Source organism: Pagrus pagrus, assembly GCF_965226575.1.
Source record: "Pagrus pagrus genome assembly, chromosome: 2".
Classification (NCBI taxonomy): Eukaryota; Metazoa; Chordata; class Actinopteri; order Spariformes; family Sparidae; genus Pagrus; species Pagrus pagrus.
Window position 1 is genome coordinate 10,534,854 of NC_140186.1, and position 16,891 is coordinate 10,551,744.

The 16,891-nt window shown below is 41.3% G+C and overlaps 1 protein-coding gene across 10 annotated transcripts in view; it reads left to right on the forward strand.

The window, feature by feature from the left end:
- lrba (LPS-responsive vesicle trafficking, beach and anchor containing) overlaps positions 1–16,891 on the forward strand; it is a 194,415-nt gene that overhangs the window by 151,402 nt on the left and 26,122 nt on the right. For all 10 annotated transcript variants that reach the window (XM_084365848.1, XM_084365851.1, XM_084365852.1 and 7 more), the window contains 2 exons: positions 1,188–1,340; positions 15,795–15,962. In XM_084365848.1, coding sequence (XP_084221974.1) covers positions 1,188–1,340; positions 15,795–15,962 — 321 coding nt within the window. The remainder of the gene's footprint in view (positions 1–1,187; positions 1,341–15,794; positions 15,963–16,891) is intronic.

The window sequence follows — 16,891 nt, forward strand, 5'->3', positions numbered from 1 at the left end:
TCTGCTGCTAAGATACAAACATAGCAAACAAGTACATCTGAACAGTGAAAAACCACAGTTGAGTGAACGCTCAGAGTTTTTTTACTTTTTCTGTAGTGGCCAAAGCACAAATTCGGGCAGCAGACAAGCAGTCAGAAATGTAATTTCCAGGAATAAATGTACAATTTAGTAAATACTTCTGTCTAACAGCCTATCCGTCATAACAGAGGCACACAAAGCAATCTCTAAAAATACTCTGAAGGTGGATTTAGACAGAGATAGCCCCTTCTTTACTTGTACTCAAACCTTTTTCTGGGTCTTGTTCTTCTTCAGCTCTCCTTAATTCTCTATTCATAACTTCAAAAAGCTGACCCCTTTACTGGGGCCGGTTTGCAATTTCTGTGAGCCCTCTGTAGTTTCACGAGCGTCTTGGCTTCCTTCATTCAGCATTATCATCTTAACCAAAACTAATCTGTGTCAGCTTTTTTAGATGAACTCTTAACCGCAGCAAATGCTAACATTGTTCAAAAAATGTTCATATCATCACTTTTTGCCTGTAGTGCTGTAATTGACCATTTTGTAGCCTCAGAACGAGTCCTGAGTGCTCGGAAAGTTCAAACAAAATGTGATTAAAGTGCTCTTTGGTGGGAAACACAAAGGTTCAGAAAAGAAAGATCCAGGCTTCTTGCACTCATCTGACTGTTTGTAGGCTGTTTGTACCAATACAGTATGCGTAGGTTGTTGCTCAGCTTATTTTTAACATGCATCTTCTATGTTTTTAAAAACTTCAGCATGAAATGACTATCTGAGTAGAAGCTTTTAAACTTTTTGCCAGGACAGGGCCTTGGATCTCTCTTTTTTGAGTGTATTGATTCAGTGATTGATTTTATTTATGGATATTGAGGATGATGAATCCAAGGGATAACCTGTAAAAGGGACTGATTTCATAAAACAGGACAGACAATAACACATAACATTTACAGATTAATCTAAAGTAAAAGATCCAGAAACACCTTGAGATGAAAAAAGACATGAAACTTCAATCCTTTTTTATCACAATTATTACATTATAAAAGCATTTCACATATGAAAACATGAAGAAAAAGCAGTGTTTACGCTCGTGGCCTGCCTGTCTCTATCTGCATCTTACCCCAAAGATGAGTCCTGACCTGTACGTTTAAATGTGTCTCCGTGCTGTACCCATGCAGGAGCTGATCCCAGAGTTCTACTACCTGCCCGAGATGTTCGTCAACGCCAACAGTTACAACCTTGGAGTGATGGAGGAAGGCACTGTAGTCTCTGACGTGGAGCTGCCACCTTGGGCCAAGAGCCCGGAGGAGTTTGTGCGCATCAATCGCCTGGTAAGAAATGTGGACAGACACTCACAAATTTGAAATCATACACTGTTGTCGGACAGCAGAAAGTGTAAAAGTGAGCAGTTTCTTACTGACTCTGAGAGTTATACTGTACGCTCTATAGGCGTCAATATAAAGTGTTAAGTTATTATTATAGTCGAGATGTAGTGTCTACAAGTCACTGACACACATTGTAAACATACCCACACATTTCTGTCTCTGCCTCATATATCACACGACCCAGACCAACTGAAGTCTTGCCAGAGGTTTCTGCCCCTCCTTTTTCTGCTGGAAATGCTAATTCAAAGAGACAGTGTTATTTCCTGATCGTCTCACAGTTCTTCCTGTTACCTGAGCCTCCCGCTCCTCCGACATGCCCCGGCTCTCAGATTGCTGTGTTGGCAAGAGTGATCCAACATCGCCTCACCTCCCTTCCCTATCCACCTCACCATCTCTGTCTCTGCTATGCTCTGTCCACACACGCATCTCGTGCATGTTCGTGTGTGTGTGTGATCGAAACTGGGTTTTTGTGTGCAGAGAAATGGTGAGGTATCCTGTTTCTGATCTCCTCTCTTCCTGCCCGCTCAGCCCCAAAGCAGAAATACTCTGTGTATATGCATGTCGGATGTTGTCAGACCTGCTGTCATATTTTCATTGTAGATTATCTCTCCTTTCTTCTTCCAAACAAACACACACACACACATTAGGCTGGAAAACCAAGGTAACTCTTTGGATCAGATTACCTTGTGCTGATCTAGAAGGTTGAAAAGCACCAAATAGATTTACTGTTTCAATTGTTTGTCGCTTTGTACTTTTAGACCTTCATCTTCAAAAGTTGTGTGGGCCAGGCACTGCTTGTAAATAAAAATTTGCTTAAAATAAACCGGGTCAAATTAAAGAAGAACAAAAAATATACAAAACCAAATCATGGGTTAGAATATAAAAAACTATGCCTGTATTTTGTTGCTTTAAAAGTCCTTGGTCAGGCCACATTTCCTTTCGGTAAAATGCTTGGGATAAACACAGATGCAGCTTCCTCTGCGTTGTGTGCCCACAGCAGTAATGGGTGCTGATGAGGCTGGGTGTGCTCTGTGACCTGTGTAGTCTTGTGGTGGGCTCTGTTAACCAGCCTGCTGATATGACCAGGCCCCTATCATTAATCACATACTTCTCTCTCTTCGGCTGTCAGCATGGTCTCGGCCAAGGTGGCTGTAACGGGGGAAGCTTGTTGTGGTGGCGGCGGCGGCGTGCTGTTTGCCGCGTTGTACACAGGGAATTATGTTAGAATATACTTGATAATTTATATCTTTGGGTTGTGGAGGAAAAATCATCTTTGTCTGCTCGACATTTTTTACCCTTTTCTGAAATTTAAATGACTCATCTCCCAATTGAGGAAATTTTAGAAATTCCCATGAATACATTTTTTACACCTTCTAAAATATGAGACATGAGACAAATTCTTTGTTTTTTTTTATGAATTTAAAGTAAATAACTGTTTTGGACTGTTGGTCAAGTCATTTGACAAGGTTGCTTTGGGAATTCAGAACTTATGATTTACATTTTTCACATTTTTCAGATACGTAATAGACTAAATTGATCAGTTTGTTGAAAAAATATCATTAGTTATACTTCTGTCATTTTTTAATTGCAGTACATTTTCACAGCTTTCACCTTTTTTTGCCATCTTACTTTACAGTAGGTATAATTTTCCATCCATAGTACTGCTCCTCTGAGTAAATATTGTTTTATATACCGAAGTAGAGCATACTCACCTTTAAAATATTCATAATTTGGATAATATTATTGTATACACTAAAAATCAGTCAAACAGTAATCGTGAAGAAACCAACTTGTTAGCATCTGTGTCTTAATGTGCTTTGTGCTGCTGGAAGCACAAAGCGGCTTTTCATTGCCTGTTAAAGCGCGCCAGTCTCATCTACCTCTGCTTCCTCAATTTCCTCTGGTCCTTTTCCTTTGTGCCCAATTTAGTACAGCAGAGGCAATTTGGACTTATCCAAATGGTCCAGACTCGTCGTGCACAGCTACCTGCCTAGTTACTGCTTTCAGGCTGATAAAATTTCCGTCTGCGGTTTCTTTCTCTGCTGTGTGCAAATTGAGATATTGATCCAGCGTGCAGCTGAGCCCAGCAGGCAGGTGTACGAGTAGGTGCACTGAAACATAACGAGCTCTGTTAAAAAAGGAGCTTTCTGAGGTTTCATAAGGGGACTGACTATCTGCTTCACAGGAACACAGACTATGAGTTTGCTAATCCATGTACCACAGGTACAACTAGTAAAATCAGTAATCTGATCTGAATCAACAAAATCACTAAAAATCTTTTAATATTTCAAATGAAGCAATCCTGCATCATATGTGTCAGTCTGTTGAAATTCGTAGGCATTAGGCAATCACACAATCAAAGTTGAAATGAATGGCTGGTAAAAAACCGAAAAATACAAACTGACACAGTAGACATTGATTGCTATGATTATAAAGTAAACTTTACACTTTATTTTTCGGGAGTGCATTTATAACAATTTATAATGGCTTTAAGAATCTGGAAATGTTTTGTTTAGGTACCTGGAAAGTGCTTGAAAAGTTCCTGACTTTTACTTTAAAGAAGCTGTGCAGACCCAGATTATGTCTCGTAGACATTCTGATCACTTAACTCTACATTGTCAGTATACGATTACAATTTGTCTTCTGTAATGTTACCATTTTAATGGACACAGCCACACAGTACTACAAAACACACACAGACAGAATCAGACAGAGTACAGGAGGGTGGACGGGATGAATAAAGGAAAGAACGGGCCGAGGATGAGGTAGAGGGAGGGACGTGTGGGTGGACAGGTCTCTGGTCATGACAGATAGCTGGCATTAGAGGGTGTCAGCTGGCAACTGTGGTACTGTGGGGAGAGAGATGAGCACGGAGGAGAGGAGAGAGGAAGAGTGAAAGAGTTAATGGGCTGTTTGGCGCTCTTTAGCTTGTCTGCTGCTAATGGTCTCGCAACACAAGGATAGACAGCAGGAGTGAACACGCAAACACACGCAAAATGCGCACACACGCTTACGAATACACACACGCCTGCTGTCTCCACTCTGGTTATGAGCCCTAGATGATTAACAGCTAATTAAGGCCCAATCTGGAAAGGCCATTAAAACCCTCTCACAGTAAAGGATTGTGCTGCTGTGCAAAACGGCAGCTTGTTTTTGTTGTCGTGAGTGAGAGTTGCATGGTGGGTAAAAAAAAAAAAAATTCAGCTGCACATATAAACATTTCATCAAACCGCAGCCTGGTTTATATTACTCTGTTGGAAATGTCATAGTTCATCACTTATGTTTAGTAAAACGTGTGTCGTATGGCAACAGATAAACTGCAAGCGTGCGCCGACACAGATTGTTGTTTAACCTCTGGCTCACACAACACAGAAGGCTCAAAGGCTCGAGCTGAAAACTTTTGGTTTGATGTGCTGAGGCTTAGATGGATTTTAGACAGACTTACAAGGGGTTGAAGAACCTCAGCGCCATAAGAAAAGCATGCACCTCCACTATGCTGAAGTACCTACAGTATAAAACGCTTGCTTGCGAAGGCACACTCCCTTTTTCTTGGCCCACACGTGTACACACAACACACCGGGATTTGGAGGCGGCATGCCACAGAGATCAGGGGCTGCTTGTTGTTTTTACCAGCAGGTCAGAGGAGAGGTTAAGAACTTGATCCCTCCTCCACCAGATAACTACATGTCTCTGGGCACTGTCAGCCTCTCTGACATTCCACTATATATGACCACATCTCACTTCTCGGGTCTGCTAACCATTAGTGCGGCGATAGCAGGTGATCTTGTGTATATGCTTGTGTAAGTTTATGTGTGTATTTGTGTGCACGTCGCTGTTTACCTGCGCTGTCATGTGTCCAGGATTCACTGGAGCATCTTCTACTGTGAATAGTCCAATGGTAGATTTAAACGGCTGTGATATACATATTAAAGAAGCAGGCAAAATCCTTAATATTACATGGTTTAAACTCTACAGCACTGTGTTGGTTAACGATACTCTGTTAAAAACTAGAATGCAAGTGTTAACATATCTAATATTTTCCTTTTATTTTAAGAATAACCCCAAGAACTAAAATTTCATAATCAAACTAACATGGTTTTGGATCATTTTTCAACCAATATGGGTGCTTGATTGATTTTCTGCAATTGTTTGGAGGCAACAGGTATCTTTCCATATCATCCAACAAAATAACAGAAAGATGGGGTATTCATATCCCAAACTGCCAAGAACAGTCCATAATTGCCTGTCAACAGCAATAAATAAAAAATAGGTGAAGTAGGAGACTGCCCCTTGTGTCAGGAGGGTCAAGGGTCCAAGTAATGTCAAATTTTAATGGGAGTGAAGGGCAACAAACATTTTGCAAACACTGATATGACCAATCATAACCAACAAGAAGTGCCGCCCATTTCCTTTCTATGAAAGGTGGAGTGCAATCGTCCTCCGACCCAGTGGATCTCCACAGGGCCCATTTGCTTCTCCACAGTTCACATGTTTGGTTCCTTTCAGTCATCTGTGCTCTTGTAGTGCTGCTGACAGACCTGCAAACCACACACATGGGAGAGAGGGCCAACGCATTACTTTTGGCCTTTTTCCCCCTTATAAAGCATCTGCTCACTCTAAGCAGTGACAGAGACATCAGTTAAACTGCCCTCACAGAAAGACTGAGAGACTTTCCCCTTGTTCAATGGGCAAAGCCAATTGAGTGATGGGTCAGAAGTTGATACTGAAAGGGCGACCACATGTGGTGAACCCTGACTGTAAGTGCCTAACACATCGCTGCTCTGTGGGTGAAATTAAAATGACTTGTGTGATTCTTAAAAGTAATCCTTTATACCATTTTGCTATTCAGTATAATGAGTTCAGAGTAGTCCCTGTGCTACTTTGAGTACTTACTGTGTGTAAAATCTCTTCAGTGCTGGAGCAAGAAAATCTGAGTAATTATTACAGGATTCGATACCTGTGCTAGGCATTAGTGATTTTCCTGATAACTGAAATAACAGCCTCTTACCTTGATGATGTATTAGAGTTTGAGGTTTGCCCAAACTGCATCAAGAGCCTGTCACCCGAACCTTTACCAATCTTTCACCCACTTGAAGCAGAGGATGTACACAATTTGCCAATCACACTCTAACTTTTGTGACTAATTCAGAGCTCCTTTAAAAGATGGGGCTCTCCATGGTATTCTGCATGACACATAAACAATCATTGTCAAATGCAATTCTGAAACCCAGAAGTAATGCTCTATTAAATATTTTGAAGTTGCTATTCAATCCACTTTGACTCAAATGACTCATTGAATCAACAGTGACTCAAATACTCCCTGCAACGTGAAAATGTTAGTACTACTGATCCTACTGTGAATCAACATCCAGATTCACCAGTCCAAGCAGCTCTCATTGCGCTTTATGCTTATTGTTTCACAATCAGGGTTTAGTGTGCAGCCATTTTCAGCACAGTAATACAAGGCGCTGTATTCAACATGCTTAGCAATCTGAGGTTAACAGGTCACGAGTGGTAGAAGATCTAAAAAGCCAAACTGGGATAAGTAGCAAGTATTGAATCTGTCAGGAGGCAATTGTGTGTTAGTGATAAGCCTTTAGTATATCAGGGTTTTATATTTGTTTGTTTTTCGTGTTGCCATGTGTTTGTTAAGCTTTGTTAAGATCGAACTTCTGACCTCAGTCTGTGAATTTAACTTTGTCTCACACTTGACCTTACAGCTGTTGATGTGCTCACCCCACAGTAATCTTGCCTGCAGAGGTAAACATCTACATGGCTGCTCAGCGCTAACAGACAAATGTCATATTAATATGAGCCAAATCACCTTTGCCCGCCCCCCCAAAGCCTATATACTCACACTGTCAACGTCTTTGAAAGTCCTTTTCTGAAGTTCGTCAGCTTTATATGCTGACAGGCCTTCACACTTACAAAAACTGTGTTAACATGGCCAACAAGTCCATTATCCAACCAGTTTAAGGGGGTGTTTCGGGCACTATTTCTAACATCTGATAAGATCATTTACATAGTGAGAAATGTTGCCAGTGCTTAAAATATTGCGTGTGGTCTACAAAATCAGAGGGACGGCCGGGTACAGAAGACGAAAGAGTGTCCCCCTTTTTTCCCACAAGTCGTGATAGCTCCTCGGCTCAGACCACCAGCTACACAGAGTCACAGATCACGACTGTTTACATTCACCTCTCATCCGCACTGCACTCTCTGATCATACAGCCGCTGGGACGCACATAATGCCGTTCCCACCAGCCGCCACATCTTATCCTCACAGGAACCCCACGGGAATTCATGTGTGAGCTGAGGTAAACCACTGCAAGGACCAGCCACTAACCACCGAGATATACTTATGCACTCGTGAGTGACTGAGTGAGTGAAAATCTTAACATCGTCTGGCCCAGTATGGCCTCGTGTAACAGAACACAGTTTACCATGTTAGCCTAGCGCTAATCTATTCCCCTGGTGTCTCCACTGAAAGCCTTGTTGTTGGATGGGAGCTAGCACGTGGGGCAGAGGGGAGGTTATCTGGCTAATGTCAGGCAGCTCTCACTGTAGGGGTATTGTCATGCATAAGGGCAGACATGTTTACTGTGCGCTCAGTGTTTTACGAGCTGTCCCCCCCTTCTTCACTGCCTCCCTCTCTTCCCTGTCCTTCTCTCCCTCCTCTTCTTCGTCCTCCTCTTCAATGACGTAATGGAGGAGGCCGATGAGAGCCTGAGAAATGGGATGATGTACTGCTGCTGACACACTCACTCACTAATGTTGTCCTTCTCCCTTTTCCTGCGCTCCTCCACACTCTCATCTTACTTCTGCCAAAGTCTACTGAGATGCTTTTTTCGCAGCATTTTTTATGATTTTTAGAAATCCAGTACTTTGTCTCTCTTTGCCTCTGAAACTCCTGGAGATCTGTCTTGTCACAGTTGCTCTATTTAAAAAAAAAACATTGCCTCAGCCCTCTGTCCTGTCCAAAGCCAATGTGTTCTGTCAAGCATTAACAGCATTAACAATTATAAGAGGTTAACGGCACGGTAGAAATCATTTTCTATTTGTAATGGAATTTTCCAATGTCCGTAAATATCAGAATCTGACAGATGTATGCAAAATCTCAAAAATATTCTGATGGGAAAGCAATAAAATGAAATCAACAATCAAACTTTTCATACTGTATGCTTAAAGCTTACTTGAAGCTTGTTTAAAATATTTATTTGGACAACAAGGATTTGTAGAATGAGATGAAAGGATCAAAAAATCAAAATAGGGCTTCAACTAATGATTATTTTCATTATCAAATAATCTGTTGATTATTTTCACGATTAATAAATTAATCTTCTAGTTTATTAAATGTCGAAATTGTGAAAAATGCTCAAAACGATGTCCCAGAGGTGACGTCTTTAATTGATTTCTATGTCCAACCAATAGTCCAAAACCCAAACACTCTTCATTTACTATCACAAATGGCAAAAAAACAAAGGCAACACATTTTCTTTCGATGAACTAATCCATTAATCTACTAACTGTTGCTCTAAATCGCAACTGATGATATGGATGATATTATCCAGCCCTATAAGAAGCCAAATTAACTTAATGCAACTAAATACAACTAAAGTGTATGTTAGATATTGACTTGTATGCCTTTTTTAACCTTTAAATTGAATACTCTATCCTTTTTTGCATATAAAACATCTGTGAAAATGTTCTTTCATAAGAACCAAGAGTACAATGTGGCATCATCAAATGTCTTGTTTTTGATGTCACCAAAAAGATTCAATTTACTGTGATGTAAGAACAAGAAATGCAGATGAGTTTAGAGACTGCAACCATCAAATTGTTGATCTTATTTTGGATTAAATTGCCCTTTAAGGGGCTGGCATACTTTTTCCGTTTTACTTCAAACATTGCACACACAGACAAAGAAACACACTAACAAGCTGCAGCTCCACATTATCCAACAGTGTAACAATCTCTCCTTGAAGGCTAGCTACTCTCAAGCTGATCAGTTGGGTCATTCATCCTCATCATCTCCACTCTGCGTCAAGAGGCCTCCACACCTTCAGACATGCGGAGAGACCATCCAGTCCTCCAGCCAACTCTATAATCATCTGAGACAACAATGCTCCTCCAACAGCTATCCAAATATTCTCTCATTGAGCACGCTCCGCCTCCCTCAGTGGCCCTTAGCTTAATCAGCCCTGACTGTTGACTTAGCTTCTTACTCACTTGAACCTATTGTGGACGTGTCTTATGGCACTGGTGATGTATTTGCTAGCTTGTTAGCCTTTCTGTATGGAGGCGGACAGCTGGTTAGATTCTCTGCAGGTGCTTGTTAGCCGTTAGTAGACCGTTGTTAAGTAGCCATTTTCTCGATGTACGCCTCTTCACTTGATTCTTCCACTCAAAATATTTTCTTCAAAAGACAAAACGTATTTAAAAAATGTCTGAGCTTCCTGTAACCAGGCTTCCACTTTTAGAAGCATTAAGTGAAAAGGCAGCAACCAAAGCATTATTGCCATCCGAGTTTGACTCGGCATCATTTTCTTCATCCATTTACTCCTCAATCAGTATTGTTTACTCCATAGTCTGTGCTGTAAATTGGGCCACTTAGTGCACTTCTGTAGTCTACACAATGCCGTTTGTCTGACTAAGATCAAATCCACCATGACATGTTTGTTTTGGGGAGATACTTTCCCAATCACTGCTCATTCTGCTTCTTTTCTCCCCATAACATGATATTCCTCCTTTTCAAGTGGTTGAGGGATAATAAGAGTGATGGGAGGAGTGAGCAGCAGAGAGTCGGGGTTGAAGTTTCAGGTTCCACTTGCCAGCGAGTGCCTCCGTTGACCCATAGCCAGAACTCTCACAGTTGTGACCTGTCTAATTAGTCGAGCAGGAAGGAGGGGGGGGGGACTGAAGTAACGCACACAACCCATCTGGGTTTCTCTTGGTGTGTGTGAATATGAGAATAAAGGAAATGGTTTGTTAGCTGTGCGGCTGCTCCAAGGCTCTCATTCCTTACGTCACCCATTGCTTCTTCTTTTTTTCTCTTTCCCCTTCCATGTTGGGGGGCCCCCCTCTCCCCTGGCTGGCAACAGGCTTCCTCTGCTTGCTTCAAAATGACAATCGGCTTCTCATTTACAGCGAGCTAATAAGCCCTTTAATCAGAGTGCTTGTCAACCTCAGGGCAAGGCAACTCCAGAGGAGTTGATCCAAAGGATCAGATGACTGGAAGAAAGAGCAGGAGGAAAAAAGGAGTAGTGCTAATAGTGAGAGGATAAGTAGAAGGGAAAATGGAAAGAGGCTGTTGAACTTGGAGGAAGAAGAAAGAATCGAAAACAAGAGAGATAATAAATTTGGATTATGGTAAGAAGAATAGAGTAAAATCTGCTCAGGGTGATTATGTTTTGTATACTTGGAAACACACAAATTTAATAGTTTGATTCAATAAGACGCACAGTAAGAATTCGGTTTCACTAAACAAAACCCGATTGAACTACTAATTCTGTGGTCCAGCAGCGTAATTTTTCTCATGTGAAAAGGCATAATGTTTCACTGTCACACATACTGAATGAGGTTTTCAGGATGTTTTGATCAGCTTGTGCTTAAACAGTCATTTCAGTATATACAGACCTGACAAGTGTTTGCTTTATTCATCCGTAATCGATACAAAAGAAAACAGTCTGCCGCTGACAACACCCTGCATGCAACATGTGCATTCGATTACACACCCACACCGTGAGTGACACACGCGTGGGCACATGCACGTACACTCGCATCACCGTTGGCATGCAAATGAGCACATTGATTTGTTAAGTGACATTTTAACATCCTCACGGACAGCTCTCCATAAGTCCTTAAAAGGGTTTTTTAGGGCCAATGAGGGGAAGGAGGAGAGCGTTCAGTGTCACCTCGTTAAAGCTGAAGTGAAATCCAGCTCAATCCAGACCATAAAGCTAACCGCAAACCACAGCGAGGCACAGAAACTTCACAGATAGGCTCAGTGCAACTCCTGCAGACCTGTAGCACGAACTTCTGAGCAAAGAAAGATAATCACTCAAAGAAGTCCGATGGTAAATGGAGATAAAAAAAAAATAAAATCACACCCACTTGGAAGCAACAAAAGCACTCCAAGATGAGGGACTAGCCACTGAGTCGAGATCAGACATTCTTGGTTTTGCTCCTCAGGACTTCTGAGTAATCTTAGTTTAATGTCCACCAGCTGGTTAATTGCAATCACTTGGTGTTTCCGATCTTGATGTCTCAAATAGGGATTGCATGCCTTTAAGTCCTGAGAGCATATCTCCCTCTAAAGAGTAACATATTGAAAGACACATAGTCAAACTGTCATTCCTTGAGTGTTCATGTGGGTTTTTTTAGGCTTTAAGTTCACACTCCAGCTACAGATGTTGTAAAAAGGAAAGAATTAAAGTAATCTGAGACTTGTTCATTATGATGCATTTTCATTGGAATTCATGTCGTAGCTCTGCAAGCTGGCAGACGAGCAAAATAAACATTAAATTCAGCAATACTTTGGTGCTTTGAAGGGCAAAACACTGATGAATGTAAATGATTACATTTTCCCTCACTGGAGAATATTCCAAGTTAGTGTTGCGACTGAAAACAAGTCACAGCACACAACAAAGGGGAACCCCTATGCTTCAAAGGTGTACTTTGTCAAATCCTTAACAATAGAAATGTGGGATTCCAGTGACTTCTACCCCCTATCAGCATTTACATAAAGGCATGCTAAATTATTCATTAATTATCAGAGAGTCCCCTGTGGATAAGGATGACACACACACTGGCTGCTAATTGGCCCATCAATAATACTGCCTGGTTCTCCTGAAGCGGCACCAGATCCCACCTCAGGAATCTGCTATCTGGCCCAACCTTCTGCTGCACGATTTCCACATTGTGGCACGACAGAAGGAGACGTTACCACACCTGCTCACCTGGCACGTTGTTGATGGCTTATCAGTACATGCCGGATTTCTGTACTTTGCTTATATTGCTTGTCCATCAAGCTGCTCGAATTCCTCACATGCAGTCTTCTAGATATAAGTCAAAAACCGGATGTATTTGTTGATTTTATCACAACACTCATGTATAATTGAAATTGCATTTGTATGCTATTGTCTGTATTTGCAAATTTAGCATGTTAATCGATCAAATGTTTAAAGCGTTTCCCACCAGTGCGATGCGAAAATGCAGTGCGGCAATATGCATGCAATTTTTCTGCATGATGACTATACAAACCAGGTCCGGTGCAAATTATCCCTGGTGCTGTGTTGATAAGAAATGTTGATAAGTACACTTCACGATCACATTTGGTCATTTACGTTTCATGATTGAGGCCCAATAAGTAAAGCCCCTTGTCGTGATCAACATGTACCATAATAGACTGAATATCAGCTACGTTATCATCCTCACTGTATCCCAGCTGTTGGGTGATCTCAAGCCATAATATGTCCTTGACTTAGTTGTTGAGGTAATCTTCAGGTTGCAAATACTGTAAATGTAATTTAATTTTCCTGAAGCAGCTGGAAACTGTAGTCAAGCAAATTGTACCAAAAGAATCATGTATTTGTTGGACTATTTCCATCCATGTTTGGTTTACGAGTTAGAGTAAAATACACCTACAGTGTCCACATTCAGGGTAATGAGGGGAAATGGAAACTCACCCGCTGCTAAGGTGTGGCTCCTTGATGGGTTTTTTATTGTTTTTACTTACATCCTAAGCTGATTCTTTTGCTGAGTGGCGTAGTAACACTGTGCTCTTTTCAAAGAGCTGTGAAGAACCTCGATCAAGGCAGTTTACTGTATCCCCACAGGCGGAGACAGATACTCTTTGAGTCTCTGAGAGCTACAGTAGTCTGCTGAGGTTAAATTTCTACAGCTACGCTTCAGTCACAGAGTTCTGCCGAGCTCTTTGTCAGACAGACGGTGACAGACCAAACAAACACAATAACACACAGCGCACACTCTCTCTTATTCCATCTCTCTCTCCCGCTCCAAATGGTACATGCAAGTGATTTCCATAAAGCCGGGCCTCTGGAGAGGGAGCTGCAATAACATGGCTGCTCTTTGTTTCCCCATGCTGATTGACAGTAGATTGCAGTGCACATTAAATGCCCATCAGGCCCAGCTTTAGTTTTAGAAACAGGGGAGCAGGGCCCGTCAAAGGTCAATCCTCACGCATAATGAACTGATCTCTCTCTTTCACTCACACACACACACACACACACCCGCACACATACAATTGAACCCCGCTCTGCCTGTTATTAGAGTGAGTTTGAATAAAGAGGGTTACCGTGGATTATAATGTAACATTCACATAAAGGACTGCCTTATGACACAAGCCTTTAAACACACTTAACACTGTGAACATGCCGATGCCAGAGGGACGCATAGACATGGAGTCTAGACTGTTGTAGACTTTAGCGGTGTTCTGTTTAATCTTAATACTAAAGGTTAGCGTAGTTTAGTTTCAACATTAGTTCAGCCATTAACAGAAACTGTTGTCAAGTGAGTCACACAAAGGGGAAAAGAATAAATAAATCTCTCTCCATCTGCTAATTTTGTCAAGTCTACAGCTCTCAGAGCAGTGATTGTGTCTGATTGTCCAAAATACCAATGTGTGTAATAACCGTGAACTTACACTATACACCTATTAGTTCTAGTGCTATGACAAAACCAATGAACCAGACCTGTCCTGTTAGTAGTGCTTTCTTGAAATAAGTTGATACCAGTGCAAATAAAATACCCAGCTTGCGATTATTTTCACGATTAATTGATTATTTGTTTAGTCTATAAAAATGTGTTTAAATTGCTTCTTTTGTCTGAGCAACAGTCCAAACCCCAAAGAGTCTTTATTTAGTATCACAAAAGACAAAGAAAAGCACATTTCTTACATTTAAGAAGGTGGAACCAGGTGATGTTTGTAATTTGGGCTTAAAAAATATTAAACCTGCATGATATGAAGAAAATCTCCACTGTTTGATAACATTGCTCAATTTTGCAATGACGAAATGATAAACAAATATTGAGGTGCCTATATTCCCGCTTTTCTCCTTCCTCAGCCATCATGTTAGCTAACCTAACCTCGCTGTCTCCACTAAATTGACACCAATTAATCAGAGGGTAGCTGACAGGCTTCATGTGATCGGCCAAAATGGTGTGAATGCATTGTCCATGTATCAAGAGCTCCAACTGATAGGTCAAATGTTTGCATGCTGAGTGTGAATGCATGGCTCATGTAAATAAGATAATTATTCTTATTTGTCTGGTTTCAGGCTTTTTTGTTCTGTTTATAACACATGTTGATATTGCGATGATGAACATATGTCAGCACTATCCTTCTACATGGGGCTAAAGACACAATTCGGTTGATAACAAATATGTCCTGATGTTTAAGACTCAGCCTTAGTAACTGAACATTGAACCTAAAAACCTTTCATATCCTTGTCTGCTCTTTTTTTTCCGGACACCAATGTTAATGACTCCTATTCTGCCATCATCTTCATCTTTATATTGTTCATCCTCTAATCACTTCAGATTATGGAATTTGTGACGGCATCAAAAATTCCATCTCTACTCAAGTCGCAGTAAAAAGCTCATCGTACCTCAGCTGCGAACTGTCTCCTCTTTATGCCTGAGCTTTCCTCCCTGATTGAAAGTTGTAATTAAGAGAGTGGGGAAGAATTAGATGCAGAATGAGCTGTCAGAAAGTCACATTTAAGTGAGGGATGCTCCGGTCTCTGCAGTAAAAATTTAAATGATATAAATTGCCATTTAAGTGTAGCACAGGCTAATGTTTTGTCACAAATTAATGTGACACAAGGCAGCAATGACAATCAAGGGCTGCCTCATTCTAATTTGGTCGTGTTTAGAGGGCTTTTGTGAGCCGACAGCTTTACACAAATTAACACAATTGCCTGTTTTTATGAGGAAACCATAAATGTTTTTCCCTCCTTTGCCGGCTAATGAGGAGAGAAAACGGCTTGCGTTATGGCGATGCAGAGACGCCTGCAGAAGAGCAACACGGTGCTCTTATCCGCCCACAACCAGCAGAGAAAAGAACAAAGACGGTGGCTGATATGGCTCCCTAATGAACTACAAGAGTTTCTCTAATGTTTTGATGTTCCCATATGATCGGATATGGATTTACTGTGTTTGTTTGCTCGTTATAGAAATCATTGGCAGACTCTGTCACAAGAACAATTAGCAGAATCTTCTCCTTTCTCTGAGGGATTTGTCTTTGAGGGGCATTATGTGATAACTGCTGTTCAGTAATGGGTTGAGGAACATGTGTATGGAGAGTATGGTGTGTTAAATGGCCTGCATCTGTTGACATTCACAATACTCGTAATAATCCTCCCGTCCTCTCTCTATTTGCAGGCTCTAGAGAGCGAGTTTGTGTCCTGCCAGCTCCACCAGTGGATCGATCTGATCTTTGGCTACAAGCAGCAGGGACCTGAAGCCGCCAGAGCCCTCAATGTTTTCTATTATCTGACCTACGAAGGTGCAGTCAACCTCAGCTCCATCAACGACCCAATGCTCAGAGAGGTGAGGCTGATACCTGATACAGTACACACACATTTTAATACACATTAACTGCACGGCTGATTTAACTCACTTGGCAGATAATGCTGAGTAAGTGGAAAAACTCCATATTACAGTAAGTACACTTGAGTGTTAGCACTCTCAAATGGATGCTCAGTCCGACCGTATTATAAAAGCATCTGTCCAGTCACTGCTTCTGTATTTTTTCAGGGATATTTTTGATGCCATTAGCCATGTTAAATTGGTTGTTGAATGGCATGGGAGAGCTAAGCTAAAAATCTACTGGCAAGCATTGCTGAGCAAAGCCTTTTTTCCCCCTGTGTGATACCTCTGAAAGCACTCCACCAAGTGTTCCACTTTAACGCCTTAAAGGCTCCTCCTCGGCTTTCATTCATTATTCATCCCCCTCACTTTGAACTGTTGCGCACACACACAAGCTACACCGGCCTGCCCGAAAGCAACCACACAAAACACAGTGCTGAAAAGAAAAACACTGCTAGCTTCCCCACAGCCAAACAACAGGCTGACAACTTCACCAATCTGCTGTAAAAGGCAGCTCGCCAGCAGCAGGCCAATTGACCCTGCTCCCATCAGCTTTTTTTTTTAAAAACGTCTAAGTTGTGTTGCCAAAAGTGGCACAATTCCTATTTCTATTCTAGTCTGAGTATAGTCGAAGGCTAAGCTTTGTACAGGGTTTCCCCTAACAGATCATTCCAGTTTATTACTGTAATTTCAGTCATTTTACAGGATTATGTTGTCACATTTAGAACAACAGTCCAACTTGTTTCTCTTGTTTCCTAGTTTGAGGCATCATTTCAACTGGCTTCAAAAAATAGTTTACTTGCCAAAGTAATTACTGAGGTCTGGAAACATGCTGACATTGCTATGAAAAGGTCTGATAAGAGGGACAAAATAAACTTGACCTGTCGGAC